General features: G+C 30.6%; 1 protein-coding gene across 2 annotated transcripts in view; it reads right to left on the reverse strand.

Moving 5' to 3' along the window:
* Window positions 1–8,973: 8,973 nt before the first annotated feature.
* The window catches only part of LOC148273060 (LIM domain only protein 3-like), a 133,076-nt gene continuing 120,670 nt past the window's right edge, over window positions 8,974–21,379 (reverse strand). For both annotated transcript variants that reach the window (XM_088239204.1, XM_088239205.1), the window contains 2 exons: window positions 11,525–11,675; window positions 8,974–9,926 (listed from right to left, as the gene is read on the reverse strand). In XM_088239204.1, coding sequence (XP_088095330.1) covers window positions 9,714–9,926; window positions 11,525–11,675 — 364 coding nt within the window. In that variant the 3' untranslated portion in view covers window positions 8,974–9,713. The remainder of the gene's footprint in view (window positions 9,927–11,524; window positions 11,676–21,379) is intronic.

Genomic DNA, 21,379 nt, shown 5'->3' on the forward strand with positions numbered 1-21,379 from the left:
GATCACCTAAACTTATCTTATAATTGAACTTGGTCAAATCGAATCGGGTTGTGGTCCCGTGGCTAGTGTTGCGGACTCACAGATCAGAGGTCCGATTTTCAAACCCCACTCTACCCCAACTTTATTTCCATTTTCTAATAGTGAGTTATTTACAACTCGTTAAAAATGACCATCAAAATTGAAATATTTGGGTTTATTATAAGAACGTAAATATTTATTTTTTCAATTTAAAAAAAAATATATTACATCTTTTTTTTAATGTATTATATATTTTGATAAAAATACATAATTATTTATCAATTCTCTAAGTAAAAAACATTCCAACAGCTGTGTAGATTTGATTATTCACTCTTTTTATAAAAGTGTTATTTTGTATGTCGGCCTCGTGGTGTAATGGTCAGCGCGTTAGCCTACAAAGCAAGAGGTCTCGGGTTCGATTACTGACATGGTTGATATGAAATATTTATTTAAAGGGGTGTTTTCACACTTGAATATTTCATGGTTCCTGGACTGGTACCTGAAGCGTAAGACTGATTATCTTACCTTCATGCAATAAAAATGATCAATTTACGCTGCGATTAGTGTACCAATGCAGTTCCCTATGTACCATTAGATGCGTAAAGGGAATGATGACGATGATGATGTTATTTTTTCAGTTTCACTTTTTTATGACTGGCTGCTTTTTGCATAACTGCGTTTAATTATTCCATTTGTTTTGTGCAGTCTCCTATGCACCAGAAGGTGTTTAAAGGGAATTACGATGACAATTGCTACATAAATAATGAACGACTAACTGAAATTGAACATGTTAAATACTTAAGACTAACAATAAACAGACAATTGACATGGACAATTCATATCAACAATTTAATTAGCAAAGTGGCGACTTTATCGAGTCTATTTTTTTAAATCGAAAACTTCCAATAAAGGAAAAAAAATGTATGAAGCCTATGTAAAAACTAAAATATGTTATATGCAACTACTATGGGGAACAGGAAATCAAAATGACATAAACAGACTACAAAGACAGCAAAATAAAATACTTAAGTTAGTATATGACCTTCCCTATCTAATAGCAACTAAAAAACTTTTTGAACAAACTAAACAATTAAATGTAACTGAACTCTTTAAACTAGAATCTTTAAAATTTATTCATAAATTAGCCACTGATGTAATTGTAGATGATGAATTAAAACTTGAAAAAAACTGTAGTAAACATGAACACAATACGAGAATATCAGAAAAATATCATATACAATCTTTTAAAACGAGAAAAGGACAATCGAGACTTATAAACCATGGACTGAAATTATACAATAAACTACCAGACAAAACTAAACAAAAGACTCAGACAACCTTTACAAAAGATGTTTAAAATATTATTATTAACAGTAGAATGTGAATTTAGAAGTGAAAATATTTTGTTAAATGTATGTAACCCGTAAGGGTTTATCAATAAAATTTAAATAAAAAAAATATAAAAAAATATTGTTTATTATTTAAAAAGGGCAATAAATATGATTTTCTGAGAAATGTCCGCTTCTGGCTAGTGGCTCCAGTAATGACCAATATTTCCAACAGAACGGATCCTAATGGAACATGTTCAACCCCTAACTGTATTACTCCCTCATCTGTAACTGTGGGACTGCGACTGTAAACTGTACCTTCCTCTCTATAGGCGGTGTATTATAGTAAAACTGTGTGCTATGAAGGCAGCGAATTGTGCCTTTGTAAATGCGTGCTATGAAGAGGTGGATGTTTTGTCCAATAAATACAAATTCTACTTAATACTTCAGCGATATATTAAAAAAAAACATTTTATCTAGTAAAAAAAACATGGCATTTCGTATTTTGCTCGAAATAAATATAAAAGAGTTTGTATCAAAAACTCTGTCTTGGAATGTTTAATATCTATTTGTGTTATTGTATTCTTCAAATCAGATGTTTGTCGCTTTTCAAAAACCCAAAAATACAGTCAAACTTGGTAATAACGATCTTGGATATTATGAAGAAACATTAGTTGACATTTTTAGTTGTGGTTTTTGCCATACATTTATTCCATTTTTTTTCCAACGAGTTTCTTCTCGGACATGCCGAACAAAAATATTGCCAACAGTTGAACAAAAACTCTTGAATTGCTTAAATCCATATTTTTTTAAATAAGAACCCAAGTAAGAAAATCCAAATGGGGAACTAACTTATTACCGATGCCACTGGGCGTTGGGATCGGTTTACGTTTATGATACTATGCAAGTGTCTTAGAACCTAATCGGTGTTTTCGCCGACAACATTGACATGGTATCACACATTGCGTGGAAAAAATCCAAGCTTGGTGAGCTTAGTAAACACAGACTCGGCACCTTATTACAATTTATAACTTCTTTGTAGTTTATGAATGACATCCTTGTTTTGGGGGTTTATAAAATGTTTTTTTATTTTTATGTTCAATGGTCAATGCATAATGAACTAAACTGTAATATGACTACTAACAAGCAAAAGTATTTCAATTTGCGAAGAGATAATAATTATTTGTAAAATAGACCGATGTGTGTAAAAAGTTTTCTCTGTCCTTATCACATGGTTATCATTGCAAAAAATACGAATGTTTATTTATATGAATTGGGAATTTAGAAAATGGTATGTTTGTAAGAATTTATTATAATTTTCAGTAGTGACAATATGTAATAGCGATTGTGTTTCAAAAAACTTTTCTCTGGTATAAAGCTAGGGTTTCCTAGGACAGCGGTGCCCGTATCTTAGTGAACGGCGATGCAGCCGTAGTGAACGGTGATGCAGTAGACAGCCGTCGTAACGGTGACTAGAGAGTGGTTTCCGAGGAAAACAATGTTGTTAACACCGTCGAAAAATAAAACCACTCTCTAGTCACCGTTACGACGGCCGTCCACCGCATCACAGTTCACTACGACCGTTAAGATACGGGCACCGCTGTCCTAGGAAACCTCAACATAACGACTAATGGTCTTAACGAGCAAATTCAGTCAGTACCGTCTTCCTCGTTATAACCAAGTTCAACTATAGTTCAAACTTGATTTTTTTCCTTAGTAAAATACAATTTCTCTATTGAATTATTATACCTCCACCATACGGGAAAAACACTTCAAATTTTGCGCCACAATGACGTCAACTTTAGTTGCTTATATCTGTTCAGTACCCGTAGTATCGTTTATTAAATAAAGGAATAACGAAACAATGTATAAGATAATACTAATAACTATTTACTTCAAATTGAGTGTTTATGGTTGGGCCGATGTCAGTTTATGTTAAATTGAATAAAATTACCCGCATTTACAGCATATAAAAAACCGCATGTTTTACCTATCTCATTTTCCGAGTAGATTCAGTAAAGATTTGACCGCCGACCAGAGAACTAGAGGAAAGCAGTGCCATTATCTAGCGGCCGTAATATGTTGTGATGCGGTAGGCATAATAAGATGCCCGTCTTAACGGTGTCCAGGGCCCGTATTCTAATGGAAAATTAAAACTCATCTTCAATTTTATCTACAAAGTAAAATCAGTTATTTGGTATAAAAATAGAATATATTTTAATGTTTTTCTAAACGTGTTCAATTACAGATTACCGATAAGGATATTTTGAATTTTCAGACAAATATATACATTTTCGTAAAAAAATATCAATTTTACTTTTTACAGTCTCGATATGTACCTATAAAGATAACGTTGATAATCGCGGCGCAAATAAATAAAAAAAAGCGGTGTCGTTATCTGGCGGCCGCGACAACTTTTAGGTTGAAAATTTGCCCCCGATATGTTATATTTTTCAGTAAGTTGTCAAAATGTTAAAATAAATTCCGTAGAATTAATGTCATTGTAAAAAACGTTTTGATATAGAAAACGATATTATAGATGTTAAACATTTTTCTTGTTTAAAATTAACATTTTTTATTATTCATATAATTTGTTTGTTATTTACATTTCAGTGCGTATTTAATATCTCAAGTGTCGTCCTAATATTTCTACAGATATTTTATTTTAACTGGGTTTTTTTCATAGTCTTCGCTCTTAACATTCAATAAAGCTTTGTGATTTTTAACAAAATGATTCAACATTTCATCAGTTTCTTAAGTCCACCTCACGTTTTTAATAATTTGTTATACATTTTTTTAGAAAAATAAATATTTGCGTTCCTTTAATTAACACAAATATTTCATTTTGATGGCCATTTTCAACGAGTTGTAAATAACTCACTATTAGAAAATGGGAATGAAGTTGGGGTGGAGTGGGATTTGAATCACGGACTTTTGATTCGTGAGTCCGAGACACTAGCCACGGGACCACAACCCGATTCAAAACCAACAGCTTTGACAAGAAAAAATGTTTACCGCTGCACGAAAAACCGTTCGAAGACTGTTTGCACCGCTATGACGGCCGTCATGTTAATGGCGGCACCGATGTTTGACGTTCTGCTCACAATCAACATTCTCTAGAAAATCAGTGCCATTGGTTTGTACAGAAAATGTTTAATGACGTCATCCATCGACACATGTTGGCTGCTAGATGACAGCACCGTTCTCCTTGCAAACATTAGCTTTACCGCTATGCCCGCAACAACTTACCGATATCCGCCGCGCCAACCTTATACTTGCGAGATAGTGAAAAGGTCCGTAAAGCCAGCTTCCAGCCCTCCAGTCTATTGACTAGTCATAGAACAATCCATGAGGTGTATTTCAAAAAAAATATATCAGCTATTCACCTCGGGCGGTGACCAACTGATGTTGCATTTCCAGTCGTTCAACACCTAGAAACCCTTATTAATGCAATTCGTCTCCAGAGGGGTTTTATGATATTTTGCATTAAATTGTACAGGAAACCCTCTTAGCTTTCAAGGTGTTCAACGCCCGTAAATGTACAAACGTACCTTTTCGATATAAGCATCCAGGAAGGAGGAAATTTAAACTCATCTAATATGATCTTTTAACCTACTGCTCGATTCCTTTTCAACAGAAACTCAACATTCCGCATGGCCACTTGCCCCACTAGTTGAATATTTTTTTTTTAGTTAGCGCTGAAATATTTCGTTGATTCTGTTGAATTCTTTAAATGTCTCTTTATTTGTATAATACAAACATGCCTATATGTATATATATGTACATATTTTTTGTTAATATACTACACGATTATTTTTTTTACAGAATTAGTTTAAGAGTCCTCCTCAGCAGGAAATTTGTTTTAATGTTGACCAATTTAATAATTATTTTCCAATTTTTGAAATTATCAAGTTATAGTATTCAGATCGTGTGCCTTTCCAAAAAAAGGAAAAACTTCTTGTGCTTGAAAAATTCATTATTCTTCAAAATTTCTGTATTTTTTTAGTTTATTTTAATTATGAAAAATAAGAATAACATCATTCTTTTATTTGTTCTTGTTACCAATTTCAAAGGCATTTTTTAGGGTTGTAGAATACTTATGAATAAAAAATAAATGCTGTTTTAACAGGTTTTGTACCTATAGTGTTTCTTGGAATGTCCAGGATTATTTACATTTATGGTTTTTATGTTTTGTGGTATCTTTGGTAATGAATTTGATTACCCCTTAATTTAAAAAAATAGAAGTTGAAATGGTTTCCATAATTTAATTTATTTAGAAAATGATGTGAAGAGCGATCGAAAAAATAGGTAATTTTAGAAGGTTAATAATTTGACGCCTATATAAATAAAATAGTACGTGGAATACATGTGTGTATTGGTTTTAAAAAGAAAGAACCTTTTTTTTATTGGTTTCTATGTAGAGTACGGTTTTGGTTCTATGGTAGTGTTATGAAATCCGAAGTAAAGGTTCAAAATAAAAATTTGGCAAATATTACATACATGTGTGATATCTAATTCAAGGTTTAAATAAAAAGAAAATATAATACATGTATTTCTTTATTACTTTTTTCTTTGGTCTAATCATTGGTTTGGTATATAATGAGGTTGCAATTTTATTAAAAATATTTACAATCGTTTAATTCACATTTTTAACTTCACCTATCCAGCTGTTTTTTTTCATTTTAAATATTCCTAAGTATATTTACATGTAGACTTAAACTTTAATAATTAATCAAAATCCTAATAATTTATAATAAACAGTAAATTGGATAACTTTTTAACAATAGTTTAAAACATAACCTAATATATGTACACTCTAGTAACAAATAATAATATATAACAATAGAATATTACTAAACATATAAAATTCTTAAACTGAGAAAATATAAAAGTATAAGAGCCATTTAAAAAACAATTATAATTGCTTTCCAAATAATTCGTTGATTTACACTTTATTTTTTAGAACACAAATAATTAGAATACTATACATCTTAATTGAGTTTATAAACTTAACAAAATATGGCACATTATTAAAAGCCTGATTAATATTGAGATCCAATTTAATATGTTAAATCAGACACTAGTCTGAACATCTTTTATACTAAGATTTAATATCCTGGAAAAATATCAGCATATTCTTGTAGCATGATATTGTCAATATTGTTTATATTTTCGCAGTAAGCCACATATTATCCTTTGAACCAATTGAATAACATAGAACTTTAACCTAGTTTAAGATAATAAAATAATGGAAAAAAATCATTATACATTCATAATTTACCACGTTTTTATTGATACTATTTTTTTATCATATGTATTGAATATTAAATTGATTCTACATAAAATTTAATATACCTAATTAAATTTTACGAACCAATTTTATACGGAATGTTTTTTAGTACACAAAGTCTTAATTTACATTATACATATTCACATATCCTAAAAATACATATATTTACAATTATTTACAAAATGATTTACTTTTTTGATAAATCTTCTGAAATTCAAACGGAAATATCAACTAAAAATCATATCTATGTATGTCCATGTATATCAATGTTTGAATTGATTATTAATTAAAATGAATTGTGATTTGTGTTAATATTTCGATTTATACCACCGCAATTGAGTTTACAAAATAAAATGAATGAGTTTAATTTAAAATGATAGTCTGAATACGATTAATGTATTGCTGAGAACATAAATGAAAAAAATTGTGAACACTTATTTATAACTTACTTTTTTATTAAATTGATCATTGACAGGTTGTATTTATTGTTGATAATTAATTTCTATTACGTTTTTAACAGATTTCGTTTATATTTTTTTAATGTAAAAATTGAAATAAATGTCACCAGAATACTGAATATATCATTATCAATGTATGGTACTTAAATAAGCTAAAAGTTGAATTATCAACTGTAGAATGAATAAAAAACAAAAATTACAAATTCTGGGGTAATTAATTTTAATGAGAAAAATATTTATTCAAAGATTGTAAAAGTAATATCAAAACATGTTTTGTACGAGACTTTTAAACATACGATTCAAATGATTTTTTTAATGATTCAAACGTGTATAATACTGATTTTTGTGTGCTCATAATTCTATGACTGCGACTAAAACTTCATTAATTATTCCTGATAATTAGTTTAAAATCAAATTGAGATTCAATGAATTTTTACACGAAGCAGAAAATTATTACAGAACACTTTTTATCGTCGTTATTAGTTTATTTGCAGCCTATTTTTTAAATAAAATGCCAATAGTTATTAATACATGTGGAAAAAAAACTCGATTTTGACTAATTTTTACATAATTTATAGAATCAAATTCGGAATAATATTGTTTCCATTCACGTTACGTTCTGTTCGTAAGTTATGGTTTTGGCGATTAAAAAAAAAAAATATGACGCAATGTTTACATTTTTAACAATATTTAGAAAATGTTATATTCAAAAGAATTGGATCACACTGACGATAAGGTTCTTGAAAATGGAATACTATAAATTTCTAGGTTTTTAAAATTCTCGCAACATAATTTACAATTATTATGAATAATCGTATTTATGGAGCCGATAAAAGTTGGACACGTATTAATTTCAAATCTTTCAAACTTGAAAATAAATATGCAATAGCTCGCAGGTGTTAACCATGGAGAGTGTATTTTTGGAATTGAAGTAATGTATTTTTTTATACTTTATAAATATTCATTTTTATATGAAAGTATGTATGCACTTGCAGGTAAATATGTACGTGTGCATGTGTTGTCTAAGTAGTAGTGTTTGAATATATTAATGGATTCGCATATCGTCGGTGGTACTGCAATATCCCGTAACTTTCAATTCATTTTTATTGCCGGGATCTAAAAAAAGCTTTCTGTTAATATGTTTATTATAGTTTAGCTAGGCATTTATAATTAAGTAGTTTTAGTTTTTATTTTTTATGTTATTGTTTTATTAGTATAAAACTACTTATGCTCTAAAGATAGATCATTTCCATCTTAGAACAGGCTGTACCATGTTAGATGGAGACTATCATAAACAGAGAACACTCAGTTTTCATTTTACATTAATTGGTTTTAAATAGATTCCCTGTTATTAAGTATGTTTATTATTTTTTTGCAATAAATGTATAAATAAAATAAAATAAAAAAATAGTTTTTAATCGATTTACGATTTTAATTAACCAAAAATATTGCTGCAGTATCAGAAAAAACCTATCATTATTTAGAAAAAAATATATAAATAATTCATAACCAACAGCTTTTAGTCCCTATAGCAAATTTATTTCAGTAAAACATTTTAATAAAATAAAGGTTGCGCGGTATGGCAGTATCACCGACAATATGTTTTATATACACGTATGGTATATATTCGGCCTTACTTATAAATATGGTATGAAGTTACGCCTGTTCTACTATTAAAATAAGGATGGTATTCCCCTCCGCATTATACCACTATGCCTAGACGTACTTTATACCAAGTTTGTAACATGCAAACGTACATGGACGTAGATATTTAATTATTAGTTTGGAACAATCGGAACCTTTAATTAGGGTAGTACGTATTTTATAGTTAATTTGACTTATTGATTAAGAATCACGCAGAAATTTCCAGATTTTCGAATTTTCTTTTCAAAAACATATTCTTTTTTATTGTATTTACGTAAATACATATGTCCACACTTTTATATAGTAACTGTTTTTATCTTACAAGTTAGTACTCGACAAGGGCTTGAGACCAGCTGCCCGATAGGAAGGTGAGAAATTTACCGATGCTTGTCGATAAAATAAACACGAATTTTCCAAAGAACTCTATATTTGTGAAAAAATGTTAGTTTGATTACTCAGCGCCGGTTGTTTGATCATTTGTAAAAGTGAAATCAGCAGTCATAGTAAAAATAACTTTAACGTTTTGAATGAAGTTATGTTTCTGCATTTCTTAATATTTTTCGCACTTAAAGAAACGAGCATGTGAGATATTTAGGTTTGCTTTGTTATTACTGACACTTAACCGCAACTCCATTACCAAAAGACGGATGAATGCCGTGCTTCTTTTAAAGATTATTCATAGAATTAAAAAAATGTTTTTACTATTAACTATTTTTGATTTTTTACTTTTGCTATTGATCATATAACCGAGTCGAAGTCGGTACTGTGAATCTCAAAGAGACATTTTTTATTTTACAGATACAATTTTTAATAGAAAATTCTCAATCATCGGTAAACATTCTCATTGTATTCGGGGCCCTAATCTATTTTAAATGAAGTCACTATGTCTTTATTGTTTATTTAGTAATAATATCCTCGATTATTGAACAGACCATATTGGTTGGGTTGGTTGGTCTGGTGAGCGCGTCAGTGGTCTCAGCTGGGCGTGCCCATGCCCATGCCGAGGCCGTGCGAGGCCCCCTTGGGCCCCAGGTGCCCGGGCTGGTAGCCCCCCTGGCCGGGAGTTCCGTTGGGCCCCCCCGCACCCTGTTGCTGGGACATGTTGTTGTTCATGTCTCCCGGGGGGCGCGCGCTCGCGCCGCCCCCGTGCCCGTTCATCAGGGCGTGCGGCAGGCTGGTGTTATTTTGCTGTACAAATAAAACATTGAAAGATAAAGTTATAAAGTTCGGTAAATGCTTATGTGAGATACTCGAGGAATATAATAAAACGCTATTTAAAGTTTTTATTAAATCCCAAATTCAGAATACAGAACTTGATTACCAACAGGGACGTATCAAACTACAGTTCTTTCTTTTTGAAACGGCTACGAAACATAACATACCATGTTAAAAAAATATTTAAAAAAATAAATAATAATAAACAATATTTTGAGTCCATCCAAATGTTTGTAGACAAGAACTGTAATTAACCCCCTTGGGAGTTATTAATAAAAATTATTACAACTGACATGAAGAACATTTTAAAGGAGGGAATAAAGAAGTCTATGCATTTATGGCAACACTATAGACGTCACACGCGACGTCGTGCGCCAGGTCCGAGCGACGGACACCGAGGGAAGCGTTTTGGCTATGTTGGGTGACACACGTTCTTTAGACAAAAACTTGATTTAATTTTAATTGTTACGATTTTATACATTTTCTTAACTGCTTTATTTTACGTTTTACAAATTAGATTCCTTTAGTTATTTTTAAGTAATTCCATTTTCTATTATATTAAGTTTATATATTGTATCTTTTGTATTAATAAAAGATAATAAAACTGTAAGTACAATCTTTTACTCTATCTGTGCATTACATAAACCATGTTAATCTAAAGATTTATTCAAAACGAGCGTGAAGTAAAAAAACGTTCTCACGAGACGATTTTTACGGAGCGATATCAACGCGGATAAATATTTAGCAATTTATGCGGAAGCTGAGTCTCATGTCCAATAATAATATAGAACCTTTTATATTTGGCCTATATTAATAATATTTAGCCTCTTTTAGAAAAAAAAATGTATAAAAAACAAACACTACATTTTACACAAATTGCTTCATAAACCACACTCCTTATTCAAAACTATGGAGATCCCAACACAAATGGAGTCACGTGTTATACATGTTCTCGTCACATTTTGTTGTCCAGTTCAGAAAATGTATTATATATTGTGTTGTGTACGTAATTGGTGCTGTGTCAGGGTTATGTTTTTGAGTAATAATATCACTGTATTATACCAATATAGCACTGTGTGCACAACGTTAAACTTAAACCCCTTGGGAGTTATTTGTAATTGTATATTAAAGCACAGATAAAGAACATTTTATAGAAGGGAACATAGAAAAATATTGCCTAGTATGAGGGTGAAATAATTCGGACAAAATATCATTCGTAACAGAAAGGTTTCAGCTCTTTAATTTCACAATGATCAACTGATGAAGAATTGAAGAAATATAGATGTTGAAACAGGCAGAACGCTAAATGTTACGGTTTTCCCTTTGCGTTACAATAAATTGAGATCTTAATTACCTTAATTGCCCTGTCTACAAACATTTGGACATACTCAAAACATTGTTCACTAATTTTTCTCTAATACCTCGTAATAATAAAATCGCTGGTAAAAACATGTATTGGTATAAATAAGATTAGGAACAAAGTTTTTCTTTAAAATCATAAAATTCGTATGTGGGAAGCAATTTAAAAAAAAATGTTATCAATTTAAAATGAATATTTTTTTATGTCTTACCGGTGGTGGGGGTAGGTGAGTTGTCTGCCGCTTCAGGTGCGCTAGGGGAGGAGGGTTGTACGCCATATTAGCGAACACAAGACGCTCCTCGTAATCGTATTCACAAAGGATCTTATTCTCACACAGGTAGAACCTGTCCCCTACACAAAACCTGTAACAAAATAGAACATAAAATTAACTTTGAAAAAATCTTTAAATATTATGGTTCCATTATTATGCGAAGGTTTCACGCAGAGGTTAAGCACTGAAATGAAATATTGTGGGTAGAACTTGAACTTGGAAAAAAAAAAAATTCCACCGTATTGTACGATGAGTTTTAGACTCTGTTTTCTTTTAATTGGTAATATGTCAGATAGCACCTAAATATGTCAATGCTTAAAAAGCGTACACAGGGCTTGAACATGTAGTTGATAATTTCGGTAGCCCATCTAATAGGCATAACTATCGGCAGGTTAGTTCTGTATATTAGAATATGAAACAATCTATGCTTATACTGTCTTAGGTAATTATCAGAAACATACAAACCAATGCTCATCATAATCTTAAATTCATAACCGCGCAACAATCGATAAAAATGTGTAGTCAAATACACATTCTTTCTAGTCTCTAAACTGCTGTAGCCAAACATACCCTAGAGAAACTCGGTCGGGTAGAGACAAGGATAATACCCGCACTCCCTCATGTAGAGATTTCTCAGAAACTTGTTTTGGATTTTCTCTATCATCGAGCCACTTTCGAGTCTATTTCGCACCAAGGAGTTGTAAAGAGTTCTCAGTACGCGGGTATTTTCGAAAACCCTGGCAGTACCCAGAACAAACCCTAACATCTTCAATGCATTACCACTGATTGTCTCTATGTGTTAACATTTATTGAGACACAAGTCCCAACTCCATGGAACGAAAGTCCTGTGTTGAGTTGGGACGAATTGATATTTGTGTAGGCTATGTCTTATAATTATTACGATGAACAATGAATAACTCCCTAGGAGGTGAAATTCATTACTTTATCGACAAAAATTTGGAGAAACTCAAAATATTGTAACAATACCAACTGGTCTAAGAAGTATGAAAAATTACAAATTATGTTTAGGCCTAGTATGTGAAATAATTCAATAAAATGAATCTCTTCAACAAAAAAATGGTTTCAACTCTTTTACTTAAAAAAAATTATTTTTTTTAAACCAATATTTTTTCACTAAAATCAACAGTGAAAGCACATTTTTCCACCGTTTTGTAGACTGTAAGTCTTTTTATATTTTTCATTAAAAAAGAACAACTTTCTTTGTCAGTAAATGCGTTTCTCTTTTGAAATTTTTAATTTTGAATAACGCTTTTTCATTTAAATTTAACATACTACTTTCACTGCCCTTTTCACTGTGAGTTTGTCTAATTGTATGAAAGGTCTTTGTCAGATATTTTCATTCATCTTCATGATCATATTGCAAACTCGAATGGTAGCAAAAACTGTGTTTACTTGTATCACAATAGTCCACAATCGTTATAGTAATTTTGTAAATTTAATAACGTCATATTTTTTATCAATATTCCTACAGAGATGAGGTAGAAATTTTTTTTTTTTTTTTTTTTTTTTTTTTTTTTTTTTTTTTTCAAATTCAGGATTATCGATATTCGAGCGTTTACAGGGCTTATGACCTATCATTGGCTGGGTTGAGTGGCCACTTTACGTTTTAACAACATACCTACTCCCCCTCGGGAGAAATCCAGATTTGTGTATGTACAAAAAATACACACACCAAAAAATAATGTTAATAACGTCAGATTAGATTATTCTAATAAAATAAATATAAAATTACATTGTTTTTAACCACTTTATTATTATTTTTTCTACCGACCGGTTTCAAAGCTACACAAGCTTTTTTTTTTTAAATATGTGGTTAAAACCAAAGTTGTTAAATATTTATTTTATTATAATGAATAACTACTAAGTTAGTGCTTCAAATACATTTAAAATAAAAATATTTCTTATCATTATTCATTAAAATCAACAGGTGTGAATGTTACATAGTGAACAGGTGAATGACAAGTAATATACTCTTTAAATACTTAGACTTCTATATTTCCTTCCATAAAATATTCTCCATTTCTATTGTCATTTGTTCATCTAATTTAGTTCAATACAGACACGTAGAAAAGCATATGTCTATTGAATTCGGTATACCCCAAAACGGTTCGACCACAAGTCGACAAATTGAAAGCTAAAAAAGGTGAAATTGGCGTGTAAATAGCGTAGAAGAAAGTATTTTTTATTACTATCGCACTCCGGCGGCGAAATTATTCTCCATAGGCGAGTTTAAAAATTCAGGTCTCGCTCTGTCCATGAATTATTGTATTGAATCAGATGGGTTCGTGTGTCATACAGGATCAGGATCACAGGGTAAACAGGGGGTCTGGCCAAGATGAAGGGGAAAATGTCCTTTAAAGCATTTTACAAGTCGTGTGGGAAATCACGGGACTAGTTCCCGCGCAAACGAATAGCACAAACAAATTTATCTCACAAAGATCGCCGCCGGACGTTGTGTATACAGAGCATATAACCATTCCGTAGTACCTACCAATATTCAAATATTTAAATAAAAAAATAGGACACACTGACAACTTGTTTTGGATTTTGACTGTTGAGTTCTCATAATTCAACCAGGTTTCTACCAGAAATTTAAACTGACCTTGTGATTTTTAGATCAATTTTTCAATACAAATTATTTAAAAAAAGTACTTCAATTAACCTCTTGGCGCATACCGCCCCACGTGTGGAGCGGGAAAAATCCTGCTTAAAAAATGTATGACCCCACGGTTGGGACCAAGTACTTATTTCTTTATAAAACCCAAAAACTGTCAAAAATTTGATTAATTTTGACATCTATGGACGATTCGACAAAGAAAAATAAATAGTTTTCAAGATATTTATTTTACCGACTGAGTTACAGTCATTTTAAAATATCAATAATATTTCACTACTGTAGAGGTTAGGGGCCAATTTTCTAAAATAAAGATTAATAGTGTATATTTTCTTTTACTTATAGGCTATTTTCAATTCAATTCAATTTCAATTCAATTTCAAGGTTGTCTGCTGAATTTCGGGGAATAGGTACACGTGAAAAAATAATAATTATGAAATTGTATCTATTTAAGTGATCGAAAAACTATTTTTCATATTTTTATATCTTAATAATTAATTCATAAAGATATGAAGCATTATAATTATATATAGGTATAAAGGTTTGAAATAGAAAATAAACATACTTGCTTTTTCAGTTTGTTTTTTTATTTTTTACTTTTTAGCATGAACACGTGTCATATTTACCACGATGCTGAATGTTTATTTTTTGTAAATTTATTAATACAGTTTGCTAGAATTCCACTCGTCTATGCGTTTTGTAATTGCAAGACAATTGGTTATCAATCTTCAATATGTAAATGTCATCAACTATCGAATACCTAAATTACGTAGGGGTTTAGAATTTTAATCATCCGTGCGATCAGTAGTTGCAAGACTTGTCGTAATCTAACTACTATTTTTATAAGTAAGTATTTTTTGTCGACCTCGTGGTGTAATGTTCGGCGTGTTTGCCTACCATTCAAGAGATCTCGGGTTTCATTCCTGACATGGTTGAAATGAAATATTTATTAAAAATGGCGTTTCCACACAAGAATAACTTCATGTAACAAACAAATATTAATATATGCTGAGATTGATGTACCAATGCAGTGCCTCAGGCACCATTAGGTACGGAAAGGTAATTATAATATAAAAAATTCAGATTTTAAATTTTATTGTGTCGTTAAAACACTAAACTTTATTGTCATATTAAAAAATGATTAAATTGAGAGCTAGATTCCATACCGTCTATGCGCTCTGTAACTCCAAGATGCACTGTATTCTAGGCTCCTATCTCCTATAGTTAAAATGGATTTTATTGGTGAAAGATAAACCAGAACCACAACCATCTATGCACTCTACAGTTGCTGGGATATTTATTTATTGCACGGCGCCCTTGAGATGATTTTTTCAAAATTGCGCTTTATAAATTATCCAACCACAATAATAATTACATTGAAAACAAGGTAAGTTATTTTTATGCACCAAAGCGTTATTCGATAAAATACGAAATTTGAAAAATTTCACTACAGTGCAAACTTCCCGCTCTAAACATTTACTTTCGAATTTGGTATTCTAGAACGTTTCTTCGGAGGAATAATATCATTTCCAGGAAGAACAGTTTGATTCAAATTTAATAATATTAGAATTTAGAACGCATCAGGAGAGCTGTAGAGATGTGCCGCCATTATGAATAAACAATCGACCAGTCCCGAATACATTTGACTTGATGTTCAGAAAAGGTCACGAAAAATGGCGGCAAAAGAAGTTCTTGACTTTTGAATATTACCATTTCATTGACATTGCATTTTACAGCTGCATCAATAAAGAAAAAAACTAAAGCACAGAGATACATAGAAATATGCTTATTTATTATTTGTTTGTTGAGTTACATTTTTTTAAAGCAATATTACAATATCCTGTATGAGTATTAAAATGCTCCAATGCAGGATCTCAATATTTTTAATATTTCTTTTACTTTATTAAAATAAAAGTGCCTTTTACATATAACTTGAAAAATACAATAATATATATGTACATGGTAAGTAGAGTTGAGTTATAACGTTTTGAAATTATTATTTTTTTAGAGAATAAATATTTGCGTTCTTATAATTTACCCAAATATTTAATTTTACAGGCCATTTTCAACGAGTTTAACTCAAATACAACAAAATTGGTGAAATTTAAAATGCTTTTATTTCTTTTAAAAGACAAATGTTCCGGTTTCATTTATTTTATAAATTTCTTTTCTAATTTGTTTTCTATAATTTATTAGCTATGCAAAACTTTTAAGTATTTTTTTTGATATTTTTTTTTTTATGAAACGATATTTTTGTCTTAAGTTTATTTCATTCGGTTTTTAAATGGCACGATTTTGAAAGAACGGTGTTTTAAAATGGTAAGACTATATAAAACCTTAAGGTAAATCTTTGTAAGCACATACTTTTTCAGTTCCAGTATAAAATGTACTTCAGTTGGGGTCTAGGAAAATTAGTCCCCTATAAATTTTTATGAAAAGCTGTTTCCATAAATACTGTTGGCCTCGATACACAAACCGATCGATTGAAAGACCCGGGATATTTATTGCTATGTTTTGTGATTCCACATATATTATTGTCTTAATCCTCATACGTTTACTTCTTAAATAGGTATTCAGAAATGATATAAACTGTATCTGTGTCCATGCTGAAGTTAATAAGTGCATTGACTAATTTTAATAATTTTTGCGGAATATTAATCATGGTACAAAATATTTTTTTTAAATGCAATCATGATAAATATTCATATTTTAAAGTAATTATACAATAACAAAATACATTGATCAATCAAATTATAACTATTCTAACCCAATCTCCTGAAGTTGATTTGCTCTTTTTGATAGAAATATGTTGGTCACTTTATTTTTTTAAGTTAGGCAAAGATAAACTAAATATATTAAAATATGATGCATATTCATTCCCGGTATTCTGTAATCTAAAAAAAGGTGAGTTATATTGAGCTACCGTTCGAGAATTTTGACAATAAAATATTGTAAATGTTCTGCTTAACCTAGGTGGTACATAGAATGAAATTAGATCAGGGGTACCAAACATTGATTTATTATTTTATATAAATTCGTAAGATTGGTCGATGTTCTTCGTTCTTGCAATTCAGTTAACTTTAGAGAGTCTAAAATTTTGTTATAATTTAATTGATTACTAGAAAAACCCATCTTAAAATTAATACATCTAAGAAACTTATTCTGAATTCTCTCAATCGAATCTGAGAAAACGATTTGATAAGGTGACTCGATCGTAGAATTATAATCCAGTTGGCTTCTAACTAGAGATGTGTTAAGATATTTTAATGTATTTATAAAATATTTTCCGGTTCTAGGTACGAATCGTAATAATTTTAAAGCTTTGTTAGATATTTTAATAATGTGCTTTATAAATATTAATTTCGAATCGAACAAAACACCCAGATCGCTCACGGTAGAAACATCAGTAATTTTAATTTGATTTAACATATAATTAAATAGAATAGGATTTTTTATTATGGCGGCCTCCGTGGTGTAGTGGTCAAGACGCTTGACTCACGCACGGAAGGTTCCGGGTTCGATTCCCGGTGAGAACACAAAAATTAAAATGTGATTTTTCTCAAGCATGGGTGCTCTGTGATGTAATTCACCACTGTAATTAGGCCTCCTGGCCTGTTGTGGTGCAAAAAATAAAAATAAAAAAATATAAAAAAATGAAAAATGTATATGTATATTAAAATGTATAGAATCTCATATTTTGACATTTGTTTAAATTGAATTGCAATTTTTTTTGTTGACCAGGTGTTTAATATAAAGTCTATTAAAAAGATCGTTGAATTTTTTTGGCATCTTGTACATAATACGGTTAAATTAATGGACTGAGTATTAATGTTTTTTTTACTGCAGACAGTAAAAACGTTTATTTTTAAAAATATGTATCTTCTAATTATCAATTAAGCATGACCTAGATACATAAAACTTACATTCCTAAGATTAATGTACTTAAAATGAATCATTTTCCAGGTAAATGTGCAAAATAATTTGCACTGTTTCATCGCAAATGGAAACCGTTGTAGGGAATGTATGCTCATAATAATAATTCCATTCATTGGCATATGTTAATTACATGACGGTATTATGAAGGCAGCTATCATGGATCGCTATTCGGTATTATACCGGTCCATATCAAAACTCATTGAAATCAAATTAATTTGCACTGAACCAAATACATACATAAATAAAGAGTTAAATATCCATACGGGCGTTGGCGCAACTAACACATGTACAAACAAACACTTCTGACTAATTTTTTAAAATATTTATTTAAACATTTTACCATATTAAATATACTTTTTTGTACACTTTGCTCTGCTAACAAGGGTACATACCCCGTTCCAAACTAGGCAATTACATTTGAAATATTAATAATTTACATCGGCGGCCTCCGTGGTGTAGTGGTCAAGACGCTTGACTCACGCACAGAAGATTTCGGGTTCGATTCCCGGTGAGAATCCAAAATTTAAAATGTGATTTTTATCAAGCCTGGGTGTTCTGTAATGTAATTCACCACTGATTGTACCTCCTGGCCTGCTGTAGTGCAAAAAAATAAAATAATAATAAATAAATAAAAACAGATATAAACTTAATTACTTAAAAATATAAGCTCACTAGTATATCAACAATATTTTGAGTTTGTCCAAATTTTTGTAGACAAGGATTGGATTCAACTCCCTTAGGAGCTGTTAACATTAACATATTACAACAGAGATAAATAACATTTTATAGAAGGTAATATAATATAGAAGTCTAGGCATCTACAGGGTTTACGACCTGTCATTGGCTGGTTTAAGTGGCCACTTTACACACTGTGTAACATTCACCATTCTGCCCATATTTGAACATCTACATTCCTTCGATTCTTTCATCTGTTGACGTTCGTAAAGTTTAAGAGCTGAAACCTTTACTTATGCGGGTGAGATTCTTCTAATTAAATTATTTCACCTACATACTAGGTAACGCCTGAATTTTTTTTAATTTCTATACTTCTTCATAGACTAGGTGGATTTATCAAAAATATTTTGAGTTTGTCCAAATTTTTGTAGACAAGGACTGGATTCAATTCCCTGGGGAGCTGTTAACATTAACATCACTAGTATATGTAAATAGGGGCTAGATTTCTAACTGTCCATGCGGTTTTTACAAAATTGGCACTATATAAATTATCTAAACATAAACATACACATATTGATACTTGATACATACACATATATATATATCCATACACTATATCCATATACTTATACAAACATATATACCTAAATACACACATACATACACATACACACACATACATACACCCATGCGCATACCCATACATATGCATAAAATGTACAAAATTTCATTTATATATGCGAAACTTCATAATTGCCTTTTTTTATTATTCTCTGTTATCGTATTTTATTTTCAACATCTAGTAAGAATCTCCAATCCGCGGCATGCATCAACTTCAAGTTTGAAATGAATTTACTTGTTTTGTGTATGGTTAGTTTGATTTGCTTATTGTTTTAGTTTTGTAGTAAAATTTTGGATTTGTGAACAGATTAACGATGCTACGTTGCCGTAGACTAACGGATCGTCGTATTTCATACGAAAGTTGGAGGACTGGTAATTGATACAAGATACTTTTTTTTCAGAAAAATTCCACCAATCATTCCACCGGGAAAATTCTTATTGCTTCAAAACTAATTATTTATCTAACTTATTTCTCCCTAATAGTACCTCTCTACGTTTTTTCAGGTCTTATTATTATTTTTTTTTACAAAAACAGGAGGGTCTGGAATAAATTTGTGTATTGGACGTAGTTTAGTGCAGTTACATTCGTAATTTTATCAACCAAAGTATCACATTAATATCTGCAAATAATTTGGACAGTATTTCCAATAGCGCGGGGATATAAATTATGAATCCTAAAACGCTTTAAGCTCACAAAACCGAACAATAGCCCTCAACTTCTATTGAATGCGGCGAGGGTGAATCCAGCTTTCAAATTAATTAGATACTATGACAAAATTAAACCAGGATAATATGATAGTGGTAATTCAATTCTGGCGTTGTGAAATATTTCATTAGTTTAGGCGGCATGGACTAGTATTTGTGCTATTGTTTAATCGAAATGTAAGCGATAACATGTGAACTGATTGCACTCACTTTTCAATCATTTATAATTCGCAAATCTACCTATATAACTGCAGTTTATTACAATAGGTCGTTCATTCTCTCTGGAAAGTTTTAATTGGACGTATTCCAGAATTTTTTAAATCCTGTGTGATCACGCAGTGTGCCCGATCTCCATAGAAATACAACAATAGATCAGATATGGAGAAACGTTGCTGAAATGATTTATAGATCTGCAAACCGAAATTGAACCAATAACAGATATTATTATTTAGTGCATAACATTCTCGGTAACGCGCTGGAGGTTTAAAAACAAAGAGCACCTTTACCCACTAGTATCTGCGACTCGTATTCCCAATTAATAGTTTGTTCGTGTAAAGGATTACATGTTTGAAATCTAATAAAACAGTTGCGTAACAAAAAATCTAAAAAAAATGTGCATTTAAAAGCAAAATGGCTTTATTTGATAAAAAAGTTAATGGTTTTGTATAAAAATTAACTCTGGGATAACTTAGAAATAATTTATAACGTGGTAATAATATATTTTATAGCTACCGCATAACAAATAACAATAAAGTATAAAATATAACTTGCGAACTTTTTTAAGTGTAAAAATAATTATTCATCTAACTGCAGCATTCAAATAAATGTTCTAACTGTTCAATCTTTAGCACGTGATTCGTATAGATTTTTGGACTCAAACTTATACATTATCTTATATTAATTATGGTATGTAATTCCAATGAATCATTTATATCGGTAATTTTTAGAGTTAAAAACAATGAGAAGATTCTAACATAACTAATAGATTTAATTCAATTTTTATTTTCACTCCGCTTTGCCTATAATTTTTAGGTCTGCCAAAAAATATCTCATTCTTAAATTATTTGATAGCAAGTTGTCCTCTTTCATGCAATCACTGATCCAAATTCAACTGTCACAGTATTTTACTCTCTTCCATTCTTACATAGTCCATTTTTGTTTCCTTTCTTCCTTCATTTTAAATTAATGGTTTCGTCTATATTTTTGTAATTATTTTAATGTAA

This window comes from Micrasema longulum, unplaced genomic scaffold (genome assembly GCF_059751315.1).
Source record: "Micrasema longulum isolate JH-2025_06_02 unplaced genomic scaffold, ASM5975131v1 h1tg002093l, whole genome shotgun sequence".
NCBI lineage: Eukaryota > Metazoa > Arthropoda > Insecta > Trichoptera > Brachycentridae > Micrasema > Micrasema longulum.